The following is an 18020-nucleotide window of genomic DNA, read 5'->3' as shown; positions in this document are numbered from 1 at the left end:
TCCTGCTGCCTGAGAGTCCCTCTGCACCCTGCTGGGGGTTTTTTCACTGCCCTCATTTACACATTTTCTATGTATGTCTCCAGCTTTACATTCCTTTATGCATATTCCCTCATCATATACACGTAAAAGCACAACAGATGCTGATTGTTTGCTCCTTAAAAAAGGACGCGTGTTGCCAGGATAATTAGGGCATCATGTTCGAGCAGGCAGGCCCAGGGAGTGAAAATTGTGATCATTAAAATAGAAACACAGATAAACCACTTGCACACTCAGCTCTATTCAAATGACCCCCCCAAGGCAGAAAAGCAGCACAAAAGAAGCGTTTGATCTTTGCCTATCCTTTTATACGCATACTCCTTTATATAGGACAAAACAGAATCACAGCAGACAAACGCAGACGTCATGTCTCATTTGTTCATTTACTTTAATAATATAACATTTTACAGATTTTCATGCTGATCTGACAGGAGGGAGGTTGATCATACATCAAGAGGGACATCATCATCATCATCTTTTAAACATTATGAATGTTTGCTCCTCTAGTGTTTGAGGGCGGAGGGCTGAGGGAGACGAAACTTGGCCATCTCCACGTCCAGGTCGGCAAATGTGAAGGGGTTGTAGGTGTGGTGCTCGTAGTTTTTGTAAGTGCTGTTATCAAAAGGTTCCTCTGGCTCTGGAGGTGCTGCCGCCGCCGCCGCTGCCGCTGCTGCTGCTGCTGCTGCTGCAGCCTCTGAAGAAACAAAAACAGCATTTTAGAAAGCTGGTACAGAGATGAGCGTACAAATCCTCCGGCTGCTCATGCATTAAAACAGAAACAACACAAGGTTAGACAGATTCTGCGTCACTGGTTCTTTTTCAAGCAACAAAAACTTGATGTTGGCATTTCTAATAAGCTACAAAACAAAAACGTGGCCTGCTCTGTAAATATTTTACAAGATTTTTAAAGGCGACAGCACATTTACATATTCACACATGCTGACAAAGGTGGTTTATGGTGGGGCATTTCCTACAGCGGCAGGCTGTGTTACCCCCAACAGAGTGCAGAGACACACTGGTGTGAAAAGCCTCAAGAATCGTGTGTGTGTGAGGGGGAAACTATGTGAAGGTAAACGTGCTTGCAGATAGTAAAACAGCCTTTACTAGAGATAAACTGGCAGAGGCGTGAAATGGATTTAAAAAAAGGGCAACAAGTCAAAATCATAGTGTTGGAAACTTTGATTAAATGCTCTTAAAATACCCGATAACACCTAAATCTGTCCTGAAAAACCCCTAATCATGCTCTGACAGTGAGGTTATAAACAACATGACACGGAGAAAATCTCACACATCCACAATCACAGAGAAAAACATTAAAAACACATCTACAATTTTCATTAATCAACTCCAAAAGACTTTCATGTGAAGAACAGATTTACAAAGTTAGAAAATAAAGGAAAGAGATGAACAAGTGGTGAGGAGGGGGTCGTTTCAGGAAGCAGAATGACCCAGTTGGTCAGAGACGTGTCGGGTACAAAGGGGCTGAAGTAAGAAGAACGACTGGTTTGACACACAGAACTCAAACTGTGATCTGATCATTTTTTGAAAACATCTTGTAACTGTAATTCTGCTTCCTGAAGTCCTTCCGCTGACTCCAACCACTCCCAGCTTCTGCTCGTCCAGCTGCTGTCAGGGACACTGTAACCACAATACCAACCGTGATGTGCACTCTAACATTACTGTTAGCAGTAGCATTACTTGGCACAATGACAACAAACAGCTGCAGTATTACCTGTAACCTTAACATTAACTCAGCAGACCTGTAACCCATATTTCAAACAGAGACAGTATGAATGAGCCAAAGCGAGCAAATATATTATGAAGCGCAAAATATGAGAGAAATATTCTGGGAGTGAAGATGGAGGAGGCTAAACAAGAAGGATAAAAAAAAAAGATAGGTGGTAGATGTCTGAGTCATGAATGAGAGTAAAGGGAGCAGAACATGAGCAGGGTGAGTCTCACAGTGTGCAACAAGCACCATCACCATCATCATACACAGACAGCAACACCACAGACCTGTGAATGTTCAACATCCGTCCTGAGTGATCCGATCACAACTGGACAACCATGAGTCCATCAGTTCATGCCTGATATTAACATGCTCTGAGTGACCACTTCCTATCTCTGTATTTAAATATACACGTACATCACTCAAACATAACAGAAAGAGTCTAATGTAGAACATTTGCCAAATTTAAAAGAAGGCCCTCAAAATAAAAAAATATATCAGAGACAGCATGTTAGAAAGTTTAGAAAGTTTCTCCAACTCAATAACTCACAAAATTGAGTGTTTTTTCAAGGGAGTCTGGTGACTTTCGACAAGAAGTAGTCTATGTTGGTTACAGTTTGCTGTGAAATCAGTGTAAACAGTGTGTTCAAACAGCTGATCAATGTTGGCAGGTAAGACTTTAGCACTTTAGACACAGAAGCAGACAGGCTGGTACAGACATGCTGCCACAAACTGACACTTTTTACAAGGAGACAAACAACTTCAGCTGAAACATTTAATGCTGAATTCACAAGAAGGAGACAATTAGTTAGAAGCCATTGTAGTCGTTTCACAAAGTTTGTTAAGTTTCTCCTCATGAAACAATTCTTTACATCTCACTATTTGTTAAGGGAGTCTGGTGATATGTTTACTAGGGTTGAATCTTTGAAACAGACAGTGTGTTCATAAACATCTGCTGCTAACATTGGCAGGTTAAGAAAGTCAAAAGGTAGAATTTACATTAAAGGGAATTAGACAGTGTGTGATTAATTCTGCCTGTTGTTGTGGGTGCTGCCTCTTCTTCTGTTCACACCTGTACTTACTGCTGTCCACCTGTGATCAAATCACTAAGGACCAATGTTGATACCAGTCTGAACAGGTCCATGGTTTGTGTCACACTATGCAACAAGCACTATCACCTTGATCATGCATTGGCGCAATAGTTGTGTGGTTTGGTCATGGACTGACACATCTAAACTTCAGTGTGCGGAATGCAAGCAAAAGCAATGTCAAGAAATGCAACAAAAAAAATACAAAAGGAAAAGAAATGCTCCAAAAAGCCCTGCAAGCATGGTTAAAGTATGTGTCCACTACATCCAGTTCATGCAAAACAACAGAAAAACCACAGTAGTGAGGTTAGAGGTCATGGTGATGGAGCAAAATGATGATGTTTACAAGCAGAAGCTACTGTATGTGATGGATGGTTAACACTCTAACAGTGCAGCATGTGTTATGAAGAAAAGTATGGTCATCAGTGGGAGCTGAAAGATCCACCAAGAAGAAAGGGAGAGGTAGAGATTTGGGGGGAAAGGGTGGTGTAGTGTGTACCCTCAGATGGTTCAACTGTGGCCTCCGCCTGCAGCTCCTCTCCTGCAGCTTCAGCCAAGACCGGAGCAGCATCGACCAGCTCCTCGGTGCTCTCCACAGGGATGGAAACTTCAGCCGCAGCCTCGGCAGCCACTTCAACCGGGGCAGCTTCAGCTTCTACAGGCTCAGCTGCAACTGCTGCGGGATCTTCGACAGCTTCTACGGGTGCAGCTTCAGTTATGGCTGGAGCAGGATCCACCAGCTCCTCAGTGCTCTCCACAGGGGCAGAAACTTCAGCAGCAACTGCAGCCTCTGCTGCTTCTACAGGGGCCTCAGCTGCTTCTACGGGGGCTTCAGCTGCTTCTACGGGGGCTTCAGCTGCTTCTACGGGGGCTTCAGCTGAGGCTGCCTCTGTGGTTTCTACTGGAGCATCAGTTGGAGCTTCTTCTAGAGCCGCAACTTTGGTCACAACTTCAGCTGGAGTTTCGACTTGGGCATCGGGGGCAACAGGAGAGGCAACATCTTCGATTACTTCTGGAGCTGGTTCCACTGCTTCAGCTGAGACTTCTGGGCTGGTCACAGCACCCTCTGGAGTGTCTTTGGTGGCCGTGCAGATCTCAGGAGCAGGGTCCGCCAATTCTTCAGAGCTAACACTGGGTGCTGCAGCCGCCTCCTGTACAGCTTCAGCCACAGAGGCAAGAGTAGTTTCAGGTTGGGGTGGAACTTTAGCTTCATGAGTGTCTTCCTTCACATCTGATGTGACCTCCTGGACTTCTGCTTCCTCTTTCACAGTGGATTCTGACACCTCAGGTGGAGCGGTCTTGGTTTCAGTCTTCACCTCTGACTTCTCATCTTCAGAGTCCGAGTCTGAGTCTGAGTCTGAATCTGAATCTGAATCAGAATCGCTGGATGAGGAGGAGGATGATCCATCAGCTGCTGCATCACCGGGCTCAGAGGAGGAGGCTGTGGCGGCTGGGACAGCATCTTCTGTGGTAGACGCTGCAACTGTAGCATCAGCGAGGGGCTCAGCACCTGATGGAGCTGCTTCTGCTGCAGGTGAGGCAGCATCAGCAACCGGTGCAGCTGCATCAACTGCAGGTGGAGCTGCGTCGACAACAGGTGGAGCTGCGTCGACAACAGGTGGAGCTGCGTCGACAACAGGTGGAGCTGCGTCGACAACAGGTGGAGCTGTGTCGACAACAGGTGGAGCTGCGTCGACAACAGGTGCAGCTGCGTCGGCTACAGGTACAGTTGCGTCAGCTACAGGAGCAGCTGCTTCAGTGACAACCTGAGCAACATCTGGCTCAGCAGCTGGAGCTGGAGCCTCTGCTGCCTCTGGTTCAGCTACAGCTGCTTCACTTGCAGCTGCTGCAGCTACAACTGTCTCTGGGACGGCTGCTGATTCAGCGCCACCTAGAGACGGTGCTGTGAAAACTCCAGGTTCTGAAAGTTTAACTGGGAAGGCAACTGCGGTCTTGTAGGCGAGTAAGGTTGCTCTCTCATCTGGAGCCTCTGCTGCCGAGGAAAATGGGAACAAGAGTGGTTAAATAATCACAAACACTTCGGGATCACAAATGGGGATCAAGGTCTCTTAAACTTTATCTTGCTTTCCTGGAATTTCCACATTCTACTTTTTTAAAAAAGAAATAGAATTACCAAGACACAATATTCATTCATCAAATTACCCAAACTTACAGTTAACCTTTACAGTGTCATAGTATTTATATTCCCAATCAGCAACACTTTACAGCAAGCTTAATTTTAACAGTGAATTATTCAGGATGGAAAGGACGACTGGAGCAGAAATGTACACCTTATGGCACTGAAAGAAAAGAGTCACATGTTAAGTTTTAACTATAAATAATCAACCATTCATACAAATAAATTATGTGACATTACGGACAAAAGGGGAAGAAAACAGTGTCAATCATTAATACACAAAAACAACCTCGAGTTATAAACGTGATGAGGTGAACAGGATCTTACTCTTGCTTGCAGCCTTGGTCTTCTTGGCTGGTTTTGGAGGCTCTTCAGCCTGAGTGCAGAAGGAAGCAGCCGAGCGGCTCCTCAGGATGCCCAGGCTCTCCAACCGGAGACACTGCTCAAGAGCACACACACACATACACACTAAGGCCTTGTAGTCACAGACACAGGTTTTCTTAAAACAAGCCTTTTCTCTCTCCGTATTTCTGTACTTTTCACACTGAAAAGCTGAAGGAAGCACTTATCTGCTCCACCTCATCAGAGGAGGTGAAGTTCAGATTTGTGTGGATAATGATGATACTCCTGAGCTGACTTCAGATCTTCAACATATCTCTGACACATTAAAACCAGTGTTCATTAGTTCTTCTAATTAAATTGTGACATTTTATCTGGAATTGTTGCGACCTTATCCTCATTAAATTGTGACTTTACCGCTTTTTTTCAAATGACTTTATTACTTTTAAAAACGCTGAGGTGCAATATGTAAGAATTAATACCTGTCGAATTCAAAACACACCGGGGGCGGTAATATCACTGTCAATAGCTGGTTAGCTCAGTTAGCCGTGCAGCTAGCGGCCTGGACAGGGAGTTCAGACAACCATGTTGGTCATCTGACCACTACCAAGGCGCTTTATAGCAGGATGGGTCAGGGCTAGTTTGTTAGCATGCTAACTTCAGTTGGCCTTTCTATGTTTGTACCACAACACATAGTTTGTTTTCAGCTGAAATTCTCAAATATTGCACCTTTAAAAGAACACCGTGTAGTTCTGGAGAAAAAATTCAAACTCAGATTTTTTATTTTATTTACAATATCAATGAGGTATTAATTCAAACGTGTTCTCAGAGCAAAATAAGGTCCCAGAACACTGTTTGAATCTAGAGAGGTGGCAGGGTCCGCCACATATAAACACAGTAAAACTGCATAAATTGTCCTTTAAGGTGAGTCTGTTTATTCAGGATACATCACAGCACTCGGTGTTCTGTCATAGCTGATGCATTTGTTTTTGTCGTGCCTGGCTAACGTCCGTTAGCCGAAAACTTAAGCTAGCTCCAAACCTTCAGGTTCTGTCTAGAAGCTCTGTGATTGGCCGCTTCCAACCGGAAGTTATGCGCATTAAACTAAAGTGTTTTGTGTTGAAAATGGCTATAAACACGTTATGGTTAGACGTGTTAGCTCAGGTGTACGTCAGGTGTGGTTAAAGTTGCTGAGCCGTCTGTGCCCTTCTGTTCCGTGGTGGTATCCACACGAACGCGTCTCGTCTCGGGGTCAGAGCGAACCAGACACCCGCCTGATGTCAACTGTATCTGGGTCACTGACACGAACAGACCACCAGCTGATCTTTATGGAGGTGTGGTATCAAAACTAGACACATAAAACACGTTCAGGAGGGAGTTTAGTTGTTGTTACCTTGAGGGAACCCAGTCGCCCTAACCGAAGCAAGGAGGTCGCCATTTTGTGTTCCCAGTGTTGTGCTCCGGTCGGAACCTGTGACGAAAACACAACGTTCCGCCTCTTCTTCCTCGAGGGTTCACATAGCGGAAGTAAAAGAACAAAAGTTACAGAAGTTCTGACGTATAAGAAGTTTACAGCTACAACAACATTCATAAAAGTGTTCGCGTGAAATTACATAATACCTGTGAATATCTTACTGATCATAATCCTGCGCTGTATTCAGAAGTATTGTGTTCAGTTTCTTATATGAATGCTGTGCCTCAAGTTATTGGCAGAGGTTGTAGCTCAGTGGTTTGCGATGCCGTCAGATCCGAGAACCAGTGTCTGGGAACACAGAGAGTGTCGGTAGTACATGGATGGACTGAGGAACGAGACCAGAGCACCTCTGTCTTTTCTTTCTTCATCAGCCTCTGTTCTCTGTGAACATCAGTCTGATTCAAACACTCACTGTCTGAAGTTCAGAAAGACGGCAAAGTTCCAGCGGGTAGAGCAGGTCGACTAGTGATCGGAAGGTCACTGGTTCAATACCCGGCTCCGGGGAAGACTGAGCTGCGTGTCGAAGTGTCCTTGAGCGAGATAGTGAACCCCACATTGCTCATCAGTGAGCCCTGTGATGAGCTGGCGACTTGTCCAGGGAGCACCCTGCCCTCGCCCTGAGACGAGGCTGGGATTGGCTCCAGCAGCAACACCCTGTGACCCCATGGAAAGGGATAAACGGTTATAGATAATGACATGACATGACATGACAATAAACAACCAATACTATAGATACTTAAATAACTAAACAACAAATAAATAAATAAACCAATACAATTGCTTATGAACATTAATTGCATCTTTCCAATAAAACATGTTAATAGTTTATAAAGCATTTCATTGCTTGTTAACAGTGAAATAATTATAGACTAACTTTACATTCACCATGTTTATGTATAAGTGTTTATTCTAATGACATGACAGATGTTATGAAACGTCACCACAGGTACCTGAGTGTCCTCAGTGGGAGCTGCTCACCTGTTTCACACAGACTGAGCTTCATGTTCAGCTTCAGTCCAGCTGCTGTTCCACCTGCACACAGCAGAGGCTTCAGTCACTGGTTCAATTCCCTGTCAGTCACAATCTGAGGAGGAGACGGTCAGAAACACAAAGGTTCCGCCTCTTCTTCCTCCAGGTTTCACAATAAGGAAGTAAAAGAACAAAAGTTACAGAAGTCTGAGATAGAAGAAGTTTAACAGCAGCAACATTCATAAAACTGTTTGTGAGAAATTAGATAATATGTTTATATATTAATATTGATCCTGATCCCTTGCTCTATTAAAAATCATTTTGTTCAGCTTCATATATGACTGCTGCTCCACTTTGCAGCTGAAGAGGTGTAGCTCACTGGGCTGGGATCCTGAGTAGTCGACTAAACGCGTTGCACCAGCCCCAGGTGCACCGCGGCAGTCGACAGACTCCGGATCGAGCCCAGAGAACTCCACCCGTATGTTTTCTTCTTTCTTCTTTTTGGTCACCAGCCTCTGTTCTCTGTGTTTCTCTTTGATGCGTCATGTTCACACATATTAAATATACATTCAGGAGTTTTAACACTGAACATCAGTCTGATTCAAACACTCACTGAAGGACAAACAGGCAGAAAACCTCCAGGGAACAAACCCTGAAGGTTATTTTACTGTCACCTCCAAACAGCATGAATAATTAACTTTACAAGAAGCGTCAGAGACATTATATATATATATATATATATATATATATATACACACACACACACACACACACACACACACACACACACAGATAGATAGATAGATAGATAGATAGATAGATAGATAGATAGATAGATAGATAGATAGATAGATAGATAGATAGACCATATGAAGAACTGATAAATAATACAATAAATAATCAACAACCAATGAATATGTAACAAATAAATAATACTATAGATACCTAAATAAATAAACAAACAATTGGTACAATAAGATAAATAAAGAACAGATAAACTACCAATACAATTGTTTATGAACATTAATTGCATCTTTCCAATAAAACATGTTAATAGTTTATAAAGCATTTCATTGCTTGTTAACAGTGAAATAATTATAGACTAACTTTACATTCACCATGTTTATGTATAACTGTTTATTCTAATGACATGACAGATGTTATGAAACGTCACCACAGGTACCTGAGTGTCCTCAGTGGGAGCTGCTCACCTGTTTCAATCTGAGGAGGAGACGGTCAGAAACACAAAGGTTCCGCCTCTTCTTCCTCCAGGTTTCACAATAAGGAAGTAAAAGAACAAAAGTTACAGAAGTCTGAGATAGAAGAAGTTTAACAGCAGCAACATCATTAATAGAACTGATAATATGTAAACATATTAATGTTAATCGTAATGCTTCGATCTAACTAAGATCATTGTGTCCAGACTCATATAGGTCTGCTGTTTCCGTTACCAGCGGCAGAGCTGTAGCTCAGCGGGCTACGATCCGGTGGAGTCAGACAGCGCGACACGGCGCGGGAACACCACCCGGCTGGGGTCGCGCTGTCGGCGGTCCGGGATCGAGCCCGGGGCGGTCCTCTGTCTTTTTTGTGTTTCTCTTTGATGCGTCATGTTCACACATATAAAATGAAGTGTAGGTTCTAGAAACGGGTCTGTGGGGATTATTGATCACCTCACAGCTGTTCAGGCTGCTGCTGAACTGATAGAAACAACAGGGTAAACTTAACGATAACAACTGAAAAACAAATCAGTCATACAGAAAATAATTAAATACAAATAAATAAAAAGATGCCAGGGGTCATGAGCAAAGAAAAAATAAACTGAATCAAAGATATCGAAGTGGAAATACAACTCCAGTAAAAACACAAATAAGAGGTTTCACTTTGGCAAATTTACATTTGTGGATGCAAAATTTTGAAAGAATTATAATAAGATTAATTAAATAAAATTCATTTTCAACTGGAATGTCACTCTTTCAAAAAACAAAAAGCACCTTCTAACTCCGCTTCCTCATGTGGAGCTTGATCAGTCTCTTGTGTGAGCTCAGAGCTCTGTGGAGGTTTAGCTCAGTGGTTACTTCCAAACTATCACAAGTTTCGCTCCCCTCACCGGGTTCGTGTCCAGCGTTCCCCGAGGTTCAAACCACGGGCGCTGTCCTCTGCTTTTACACCTGTGGACTCATTAACAACACCTGTGCTGTGTGTGCAGCAGGTTCCGGTCCACTTCAGGTTCAGAGCAGCTTTAAAACGAACCAGATCCACACATGAAGTGAACATTACTGTCAATACTTTCAGTCTGAAACACGATCCGTAACGCTCAGTTTCAGTTCAGGCTCGTGCTGGTTCTGTGTGTCGTCACCTGTCAGACCCGGTAGATGGCGCACTACACACACACACACACACACACACACACACACACACACACACACACACACACACACACACACACACACACACACACCTGTGATGACGTCACACCTGTCTGCGTCAGTCCACACAGAAGTCCACTTATGAAGAGCAACTTGTCTGAAAACTGACTTCAAAGACAATTTGACAAAAACACATTAGATGTAAAGGTTACTTTACTGTCACTTCTAAACAACATTCCAGGAATAATAAACTTTACAAAAAGCTCCAGAGACATTATTATATATATATATATATATATATATATATATATAAACACACACATAACGTATATATACATAAAAACATATATATCATAGATAGATAGATTGATTATGAACATTAATAGCATCTCTCCAATAAAAAATGGTTTATAAAGCATTTCATTTATTGTTAACAGTGAAATAAGTATTAACTAACTTTACATTCACCATGTATAAGTGTTCTAATGACATGACATCACCACAGGTCCCTCAGCAGAGTCCTCTGCACGGGTTAAATATAATGGACTGTATCGGACACAGGTGAGTAATGGTTGATGCTTCCAGCAACACGTCACTCTGGGACTGCGTTGTAACCATAGTAACGGGGACACAAGCGTTCATCTGGTCATTGCAACTGACGATGCTTTCAGGTGCGCTCTCAGACAATGGGAGATGGGAGTTGTCAAACCTGGGAGGACAGCGTCAAGAAGGCGCCACCTACTGGACATCAGGGTCGATGCACTTTCCTTTGTTGGTGCAATTTAGGCCGCTCTCATGTCCCAACACAAACATGATGTGGCAAAATATCACATTTTCTCATTTATAACTGATCAGAATATTACGTCACTGACCTTCTCATGCAGTTCCCATGGATCGTGATGGACTCAGAACCAGAATCAAAATCACAACTCCTTTATATGTCCTGCAAACGAGGATATCTGTGTGTCACAGCAGCCTGAAGACTGTTCAATTTAACAAGAAGCAATAATGAGATAAATAAATAAACCATATAATAAAAAGCTAAGAAACAGTTTCCTATACACATATGTACTAGTGCCCCGCCCCTTTCTGTGACATCACCCCATGAAGTCCTCATTCACATTTAATTTAATTCATTTTATGCTAAAAGTACAGAACAGACAATCTAGGTGGTGCATGCCAAAAGGGGCGGTCTCACTCGTTTCCCGCGCGAAGTTACTGCATTTCCCTCCAAAACTTCTGACTTGTATAATAATAGCTGATTTACCGTCACTCTGTTTGGAGCTGCTCTTCTCTGAGGACACAAACACGGTGAGTAAACTGTTCCGTATGAATCTGCTTTATGTGTCCAGTTACCTGCTCAATACAGGTGTATTCATGTCTGTGTCAGAGGCGTTACTACCTAAAGATCTCAGGTAATAAGCCTGGTGATGTTCCTTCATATATCAGCAGCTCCACATACTAACTACCTCCATGTCATAAGCTCAGTAGGTTCTACATATGCGCGGGTTAAAATGGAGCCAGCCTCCCGCTCATGTCGGGAGAGATTTGTTTTTACCTCCAATGTTTCTGAAATAACTCTGAACAGAAGCTGAAGACGTTTCATTTAACTCTTAAGTGTTGAGGTAAATTCGGCTGAAACATAATCCTAATTAACCCAATTAAATCCGTGATGGACGTTGTGTTTTGGTGCTCCAAACTCCATTGTGATTTTGGCCGTTTTTTCTCTGCCACTTTATTACATGATTCATGTTCAGTTAATTAAATGTAGGTCACTTTCTCAAAACAAGATGGTAGTTTCGGTCAAATCGGTATGAAAACTTTTGGAAATGTATGTAATATTTTGAAAGGCATGAAAGCTGGTTAGCTAATGTTTGCTGGTTAGTGTAACTGAGTGGTTATGTTATGTTAGCTAGCTGATTTTAAGTTGTTGCAGATGCACTGCACGGTTTGGAAACATGTTAGCAGCTGACTTTATTTACAGGTAAGGACACATGCACCAGGTACTGACACTATAACGAGCTTATAAAGAAGTCAGAGTCATTTCATAGTGTTTTTACAGACAGGTTTGCATGTTAGCTAATGTGTGTCTGTTGGAGAGTGTTAGCATGATGCCATTATCTTGCTGTGTAATGTTAGCTTGTTAATATTAGCATCTTCACATCACAGTTAGCTAACAGGCTCCATGTGTTGTGTCATAATGTCTCAGTATGTTAGCATGTCAGCATCTAGAAGGTCATTTTGAGCAGCTAAAGTAGTTTATACACACAGTATGAAGCCTCATTGTAGCTGCACAAAATGTATTCAGTGTGTTTGTCTCAGTTCTGGTTTAATGAGTTATTTAAATCACTGCACTGACTCCCTGCGATTCAGATGATGGACTTTTGAATCATATTACTTGTGTATAAAGGACTAAATGTTCTCAGGACTTAACTTACTTTTGAATTACCTTTAAAAACACATTTATTCAGTCAGATTAAAGTAGATTTTACAGTGCAGAGTGTCAGTTGCTGTTCATTAATAATCTAGGATCAGTAAATGATTCTAGAGGATAGTCGAGTCTCATTCACAGGTCGCTGAATATCGACAGTTTGGGTTGGCAGAAGCCACGACAGTGTCTCTGTTGGGACACGAGTCTCTCTCCCTCTTTTTCTGTTTGTCTTTTAAAAAAACTAATTAAAAAGGCAAACAAATTTGCAAACAAGTGATGTACAAATAACTTAAATGGGAAATAAAAGAAGGAAGTAAAAGTAGTATTTTAAATGGGTTTTAGTAACTGCTATATTGTAGGCAGCTGGCCTTGTTTCAGTTCAACATGTTAAATAGGTTTTGTTTACTGAGAGGAAAATAAACAGTCTGTCTGTTTAGAACGCCTGCATTTATCTGATCTCATTTATGTACAATGTGAATGATATAATCATATTTTATTTAACATGTATTTCTACACTGTTCAGTCACACCATTAAAACAGCTGACTAGTGAAGTCAGCATTGATCATCTTGTTACAATCAAATGTTCTGCTGGGAAACTTTGACTTCTGTCATTTCTGTGGAGCCTCTTTGACAAACACCAGCCACCCAAACACTGTTCAGACCAACTGCACCCCCTCATGACAAAGAACCCAAGGTGTCAAACTGGCCTCCTCATTCTCCAGATCCCAATCCAGCTGAGCATCTGTTGGATGCGCCAGAACCAACTACCATCCATGTTGGGGCCCCCGTGGATCGTTGTTGGCTCTGACTGCATCCAGTGGAAGCTCAGTTGGATTGAGATCTGGGGAATCTGGAGGCCTGGTTGACACCTTGAGCTCTTTCCTACGTTCCTCGGGTCGTTCCTGAGCAGTTTTTGCAGTGTTGCAGGCGCGTTGTCCTGCTGGGGGGGCACTGCCACCAAGGAGTGCTGCTGCCATGAGGGGGTGTACTTGGTCTGCAGCTGTGTTTGGGTGACTGATGTTTGTCAAAGAGACATCCACATGGCTGCAGAGGATGGAGAGGCTCTTCTCTGCTCCAGAGGACAATCCTTACACTGTTTCTGTTGTTATTTTCAAATTATTTGTTCATAATTGTTCATTTTATATAACTCATGAAATAAAAATATTATATTTTCTATTGTTGCACGTTGTCTATTCCATTTAGTATTTACAGCTTAAGTACAATTTATAACAGCATCAAGTGCTACTTTTCAGGGAAAACAGGAATGTTTTATTTTATTACTAAGGTCTTAACATTTACAACTATTTACAAAATGACAGCATCAGTAACTATTTACAGATTATTATTATTCACTATTAACAAAAACAATTATTATTAAAAGCAATATTAAAACAGTTAGAGATGATGTACAGTAGCAGGCGGAGCAGGAGTCCCTGCAGCGCTGCTGGATGGTGTCAATATTACAAATTACAACAAACAAAACTATCTACCAAACATTTTAAATAGGAATAATGCCTTTAAAACTAAAATAAAACCATATGTGGAGATCAACAGTTATATGTCAGCATGTATGTATATAACTGTTTATTCTAATGACATGACAGATGTTATGAAACGTCACCACAGGTACCTGAGTGTCCTCAGTGGGAGCTGCTCACCTGTTTCACACAGACTGAGCTTCATGTTCAGCTTCAGTCCAGCTGCTGTTCCACCTGCACACAGCAGAGGCTTCAGTCACTGGTTCAATTCCCTGTCAGTCACAATCTGAGGAGGAGACGGTCAGAAACACAAAGGTTCCGCCTCTTCTTCCTCCAGGTTTCACAATAAGGAAGTAAAAGAACAAAAGTTACAGAAGTCTGAGATAGAAGAAGTTTAACAGCAGCAACATTCATAAAACTGTGTGAAACTACATTGTATGTGGAATTACACAACATGTATGTATGTATGTATATATATATATATATATATAAAGTGATGCTTTGCTCTGCTGATGATCTTTCTGTTCAGCTTCATATCTGGACGCTGCTTCCCCTCCCGGTGGCAGAGCTGTAGCTCAGCGGGCTGCGATCCGCCTCTCATCCACTCCGCGCGCCGCACCCGCCCCCAGTGCACCGCGGGAGCCGATAGACCACCGGATCGAGCCCCGGGGCGGTCCTCTGTCTTTTCTTCTCTTCCTTCACCAGCCTCTCTGTGTTTCTCTTTGATGCGTCATGTTCACACATATTAAATATACATTCAGGAGTTTTAACACTGAACATCAGTCTGATTCAAACACTCACTGAAGGACAAACAGGCAGAAAACCTCCAGGGAACAAACCCTGAAGGTTATTTTACTGTCACCTCCAAACAGCATGAATAATGAACTTTACAAGAAGCGTCAGAGACATTATATATATATATATAGATATATATATATATATATATATATATATATATATATATATATATATATATATATATATATATATATATATATATATATATATATACATATACATACATACATATATATATATACATACATACATACATACATACACATACATATATATATATATATACACACACATTATATATATATATATATATATATATATATATATATATATATATATATATATATATACATATATATATACACACATATATACATATATATATATATATATATATATATATATATACATATATATATATATACATATATATATGTATATATATATATACATATACATATATACATATATACATATACATATATATATATATATATATATATATATATATATATATATATACATATATATATATATATATATATATATATATATATATATATATATATATATATATATATACTCATATTCTCCAGTCAGATGCTGTTCAGGAGCTGCTGAACTCCGCTTCCTCATGTGGAGCTTGATCAGTCTCTTGTGTGAGCTCAGAGCTCTGTGGAGGTTTAGCTCAGTGGTTACTTCCTAACTATTGAAAAGTTTCTCTCTCCTCACCGGGTTCGTGTCCAGCGTTCCCCGAGGTTCAAACCACGGGCGCTGTCCTCTGCTTTTACACCTGTGGACTCATTAACAACACCTGTGCTGTGTGTGCAGCAGGTTCCGGTCCACTTCAGGTTCAGAGCAGCTTTAAAACGAACCAGATCCACACATGAAGTGAACATTACTGTCAATACTTTCAGTCTGAAACACGATCCGTAACTCTCAGTTTCAGTTCAGGCTCGTGCTGGTTCTGTGTGTCGTCACCTGTCAGACCCGGTAGATGGCGCACTACACACACACACACACACACACACACACACACCTGTGATGACGTCACACCTGTCTGCGTCAGTCCACACAGAAGTCCACTTATGAAGAGCAACTGACTTCCAAGAGATTTTGACAAAACTAACTGAGACTTTAATGACAACAAACTGACAAACATCATGTGTGTCATGAACTGTGTCCTGAATCTCACACATGATGTTTGTCAGTTTGTTGTCATTAAAGTCAAACCTCATGTAGTTTAGTGTTGAAGCTCAGTGAACTACATCGTCTCATCAACACGGAACCAGAACCAACATGGAGCCAACTGGGTCAGAAAGGGTTCTGAACAAGATGAACGTCACAATAAATCTGTTCATATTGACAATTATAAATTTTTAATCTCTGAGATTATGTCGTTTGTTTCTGTATAATCTAATAATCTCAGACAACATCCCTCTCTTGTCTTGTGTCACTGTGTTCTGGTGAGTTCTGTCTTCATGGTGTCAGATATTATCTGAGTTGTTTGTCATCTATCAGTTTGTCTTGTAGATTAATGACTCATCACAGAGAGAACAGAGAGACGAGTCACGTGACCTGGAGGCTGAAGGACAGCAGCTGATTCAACATGAAACCTGGTGGAAATAAATTAGGTTTTTCAAATATAGATATAAATATGACGAAAACACATTTATTCTCAGAGTTCTGAGCTTCAAGTCCAAATTCTGATAAAAGAATCAGATCTTTTTATTGTTGTTGTTGTTGTCGTCTAATTTTCATCCTTCCTTCGTTTTTTTGTGGGCGAGAAAAATTCAGAACTTGTTTAACAGTAATAAGAATAAATAGTGCTGACTGGACGCTTTTAGATTGAAAGTCGGAAATTTCACCAATAGAGCGCTGGCCAAACCGGAAGGGGGCGTGGCTTAGACGCTATCTGAGTTGCCACACCTGTCCAGAAGTCCACCTGTTCACCTGTAATAACACTGCTGTTCCACCTGCACACGGCAGAGATGTAGCTCAGTGGGCTGCGATCCGGAAACGCGAGAGACCGTCCGCGGAGCACGGATCCCTCCCCGGGTGGTCCTCTGTCTTTTCCCTCCTTCAGCCCAGCAGAACCGTCCCCTGTTCTGTGGGTCTGTCTCCTAAACTGCCACATGTATTGATCGTTATTGATCACGTCACACCTGTTCAGACTGATGTTTAACTATGTAAAGAAGAAGTTGAACGACATAGATAGAAGTCAGAACTTTTTAAACGGTTAATAAGAAATGAACATCACTGTGTCCAGATGTGATATAACGACCCGACTGGACTGCTTTTAGACTTATAGTCGGAAATTCAGATTTCCAGTGGAGCGCTGGGCAGACCGGAAAGGGGCGTGGCTTAGGCGCTCTACCTTAGGTCGTCACACCTGCTCACCTTTATCACCGCTGCTGTTCCGCCTGCTCACGGCAGAGATGTAGCTCAGTGGTTTGATCCGCGGCTTTAGCCAGACTGCCTCAGCGCGTCAACTGGGTCGAACCCGGGTGGTTCTCTGTCTTTTCCGTCCTTCAGCCCAGCAGAACCGTCCCCTGTTCTGTGGGTCTGTCTCTTTATCATGTATTGATCCTTACTGAGTCCAACATCGATCTCAGTCAACACGACCAACACATCTGTAGGACTCTGCACACTGCAGTCCGACCAGAAGCTGAGACCAGCCGAACACAGAGCGGCACCAACAGAACCGTGTTACAGAACCGTGTTACAGACACGTTACAGTGGGCTGTAGGTTCTAGAAACGGGTCTGTGGGGGTTATTGATCAGTTCCCAGCGGTTCAGACTGCTGCTGAACTCCACTTACTGACTTCCTGACGATCATAAGTTTCTCTCTCCTCACCGGGTTCGTGTCCAGCGTTCCCCGAGGTTCAGACCACGGCCGCTGTCCTCTGCTTCCACACCTGTGGACTCAGTAACAGCACCTGCTGTGTGTGCAGCAGGTTCCGGTCCGCTTCAGGTTCAGAGCAGCTTTAAAACGAGCTTGATAAACCTGCTCTGTGTGTTTATTCACCTGTGGAGGTTTAGCTCAGTGGTTACTTCCTAACTCACCTTACGGGTTCGCACACCGGGTTCCCTGAGGATCCACCACGGGTGCTGTCCTCCGCTTTTACACCTGTGGACTCATTAACTACACCTGTTGACTCTTTGATGCTCAGA

At 42.2% G+C, this 18020-nt stretch overlaps 1 protein-coding gene and 2 long non-coding RNA genes across 8 annotated transcripts; all 3 read right to left on the bottom strand.

Moving 5' to 3' along the window:
- Window positions 1-400: 400 nt before the first annotated feature.
- On the bottom strand, window positions 401-7400 carry ndufv3 (NADH:ubiquinone oxidoreductase subunit V3). 6 transcript variants are annotated; one of them, XM_037109021.1, is made up of 6 exons: window positions 7216-7400; window positions 6965-7091; window positions 6723-6834; window positions 5318-5432; window positions 3353-4843; window positions 401-730 (listed from the first exon to the last, which is right to left on the bottom strand). In XM_037109021.1, the coding sequence occupies exons 3-6, from the start codon at window positions 6765-6767 to the stop codon at window positions 540-542; spliced, it is 1842 nt and encodes a 613-aa protein (XP_036964916.1). In that variant the 5' UTR covers window positions 6768-6834; window positions 6965-7091; window positions 7216-7400; the 3' UTR covers window positions 401-539. The 6 variants fall into 6 exon arrangements, with proteins under 6 accessions (XP_036964916.1, XP_036964913.1, XP_036964912.1 ...); XM_037109018.1 differs by having other exon boundaries at window positions 3353-4846; window positions 6950-7091; window positions 7216-7397; XM_037109017.1 differs by having other exon boundaries at window positions 3353-4846; window positions 7216-7397.
- A 3142-nt stretch (window positions 7401-10542) lies between these two features.
- LOC119025459 lies at window positions 10543-14866 on the bottom strand. Its single transcript, XR_005076825.1, has 3 exons — window positions 14229-14866; window positions 11011-11081; window positions 10543-10876 (listed from the first exon to the last, which is right to left on the bottom strand). It is a non-coding gene; the product is annotated as an uncharacterized LOC119025459 (long non-coding RNA).
- A 1848-nt stretch (window positions 14867-16714) lies between these two features.
- LOC119025461 lies at window positions 16715-17897 on the bottom strand. The gene is made up of 2 exons (XR_005076827.1): window positions 17247-17897; window positions 16715-16974 (listed from the first exon to the last, which is right to left on the bottom strand). It is a non-coding gene; the product is annotated as an uncharacterized LOC119025461 (long non-coding RNA).
- Between the last annotated feature and the right edge of the window lie 123 nt (window positions 17898-18020).

The sequence above is a fragment of the Acanthopagrus latus genome, chromosome 9, assembly GCF_904848185.1.
Source record: "Acanthopagrus latus isolate v.2019 chromosome 9, fAcaLat1.1, whole genome shotgun sequence".
In the NCBI taxonomy this organism is placed as follows: Eukaryota; Metazoa; Chordata; class Actinopteri; order Spariformes; family Sparidae; genus Acanthopagrus; species Acanthopagrus latus.
This window is presented reverse-complemented; position numbering and strand designations above follow the sequence as displayed.

Excerpts from the sequence above, each read along its gene's own strand:
- ndufv3 (XM_037109018.1), bottom strand. The coding sequence starts at position 6,767 with ATGGCGACCTCCTTGCTTCGGTTAGGGCGACTGGGTTCCCTCAAG. Across the intron at positions 5,433-6,722 it reads GGCGACTGGGTTCCCTCAAG|CAGTGTCTCCGGTTGGAGAG; the intron begins GTAACAACAACT and ends TGTGCTCTTGAG. Across the intron at positions 4,847-5,317 it reads GACCAAGGCTGCAAGCAAGA|CAGAGGCTCCAGATGAGAGA; the intron begins GTAAGATCCTGT and ends TTTCCTCGGCAG.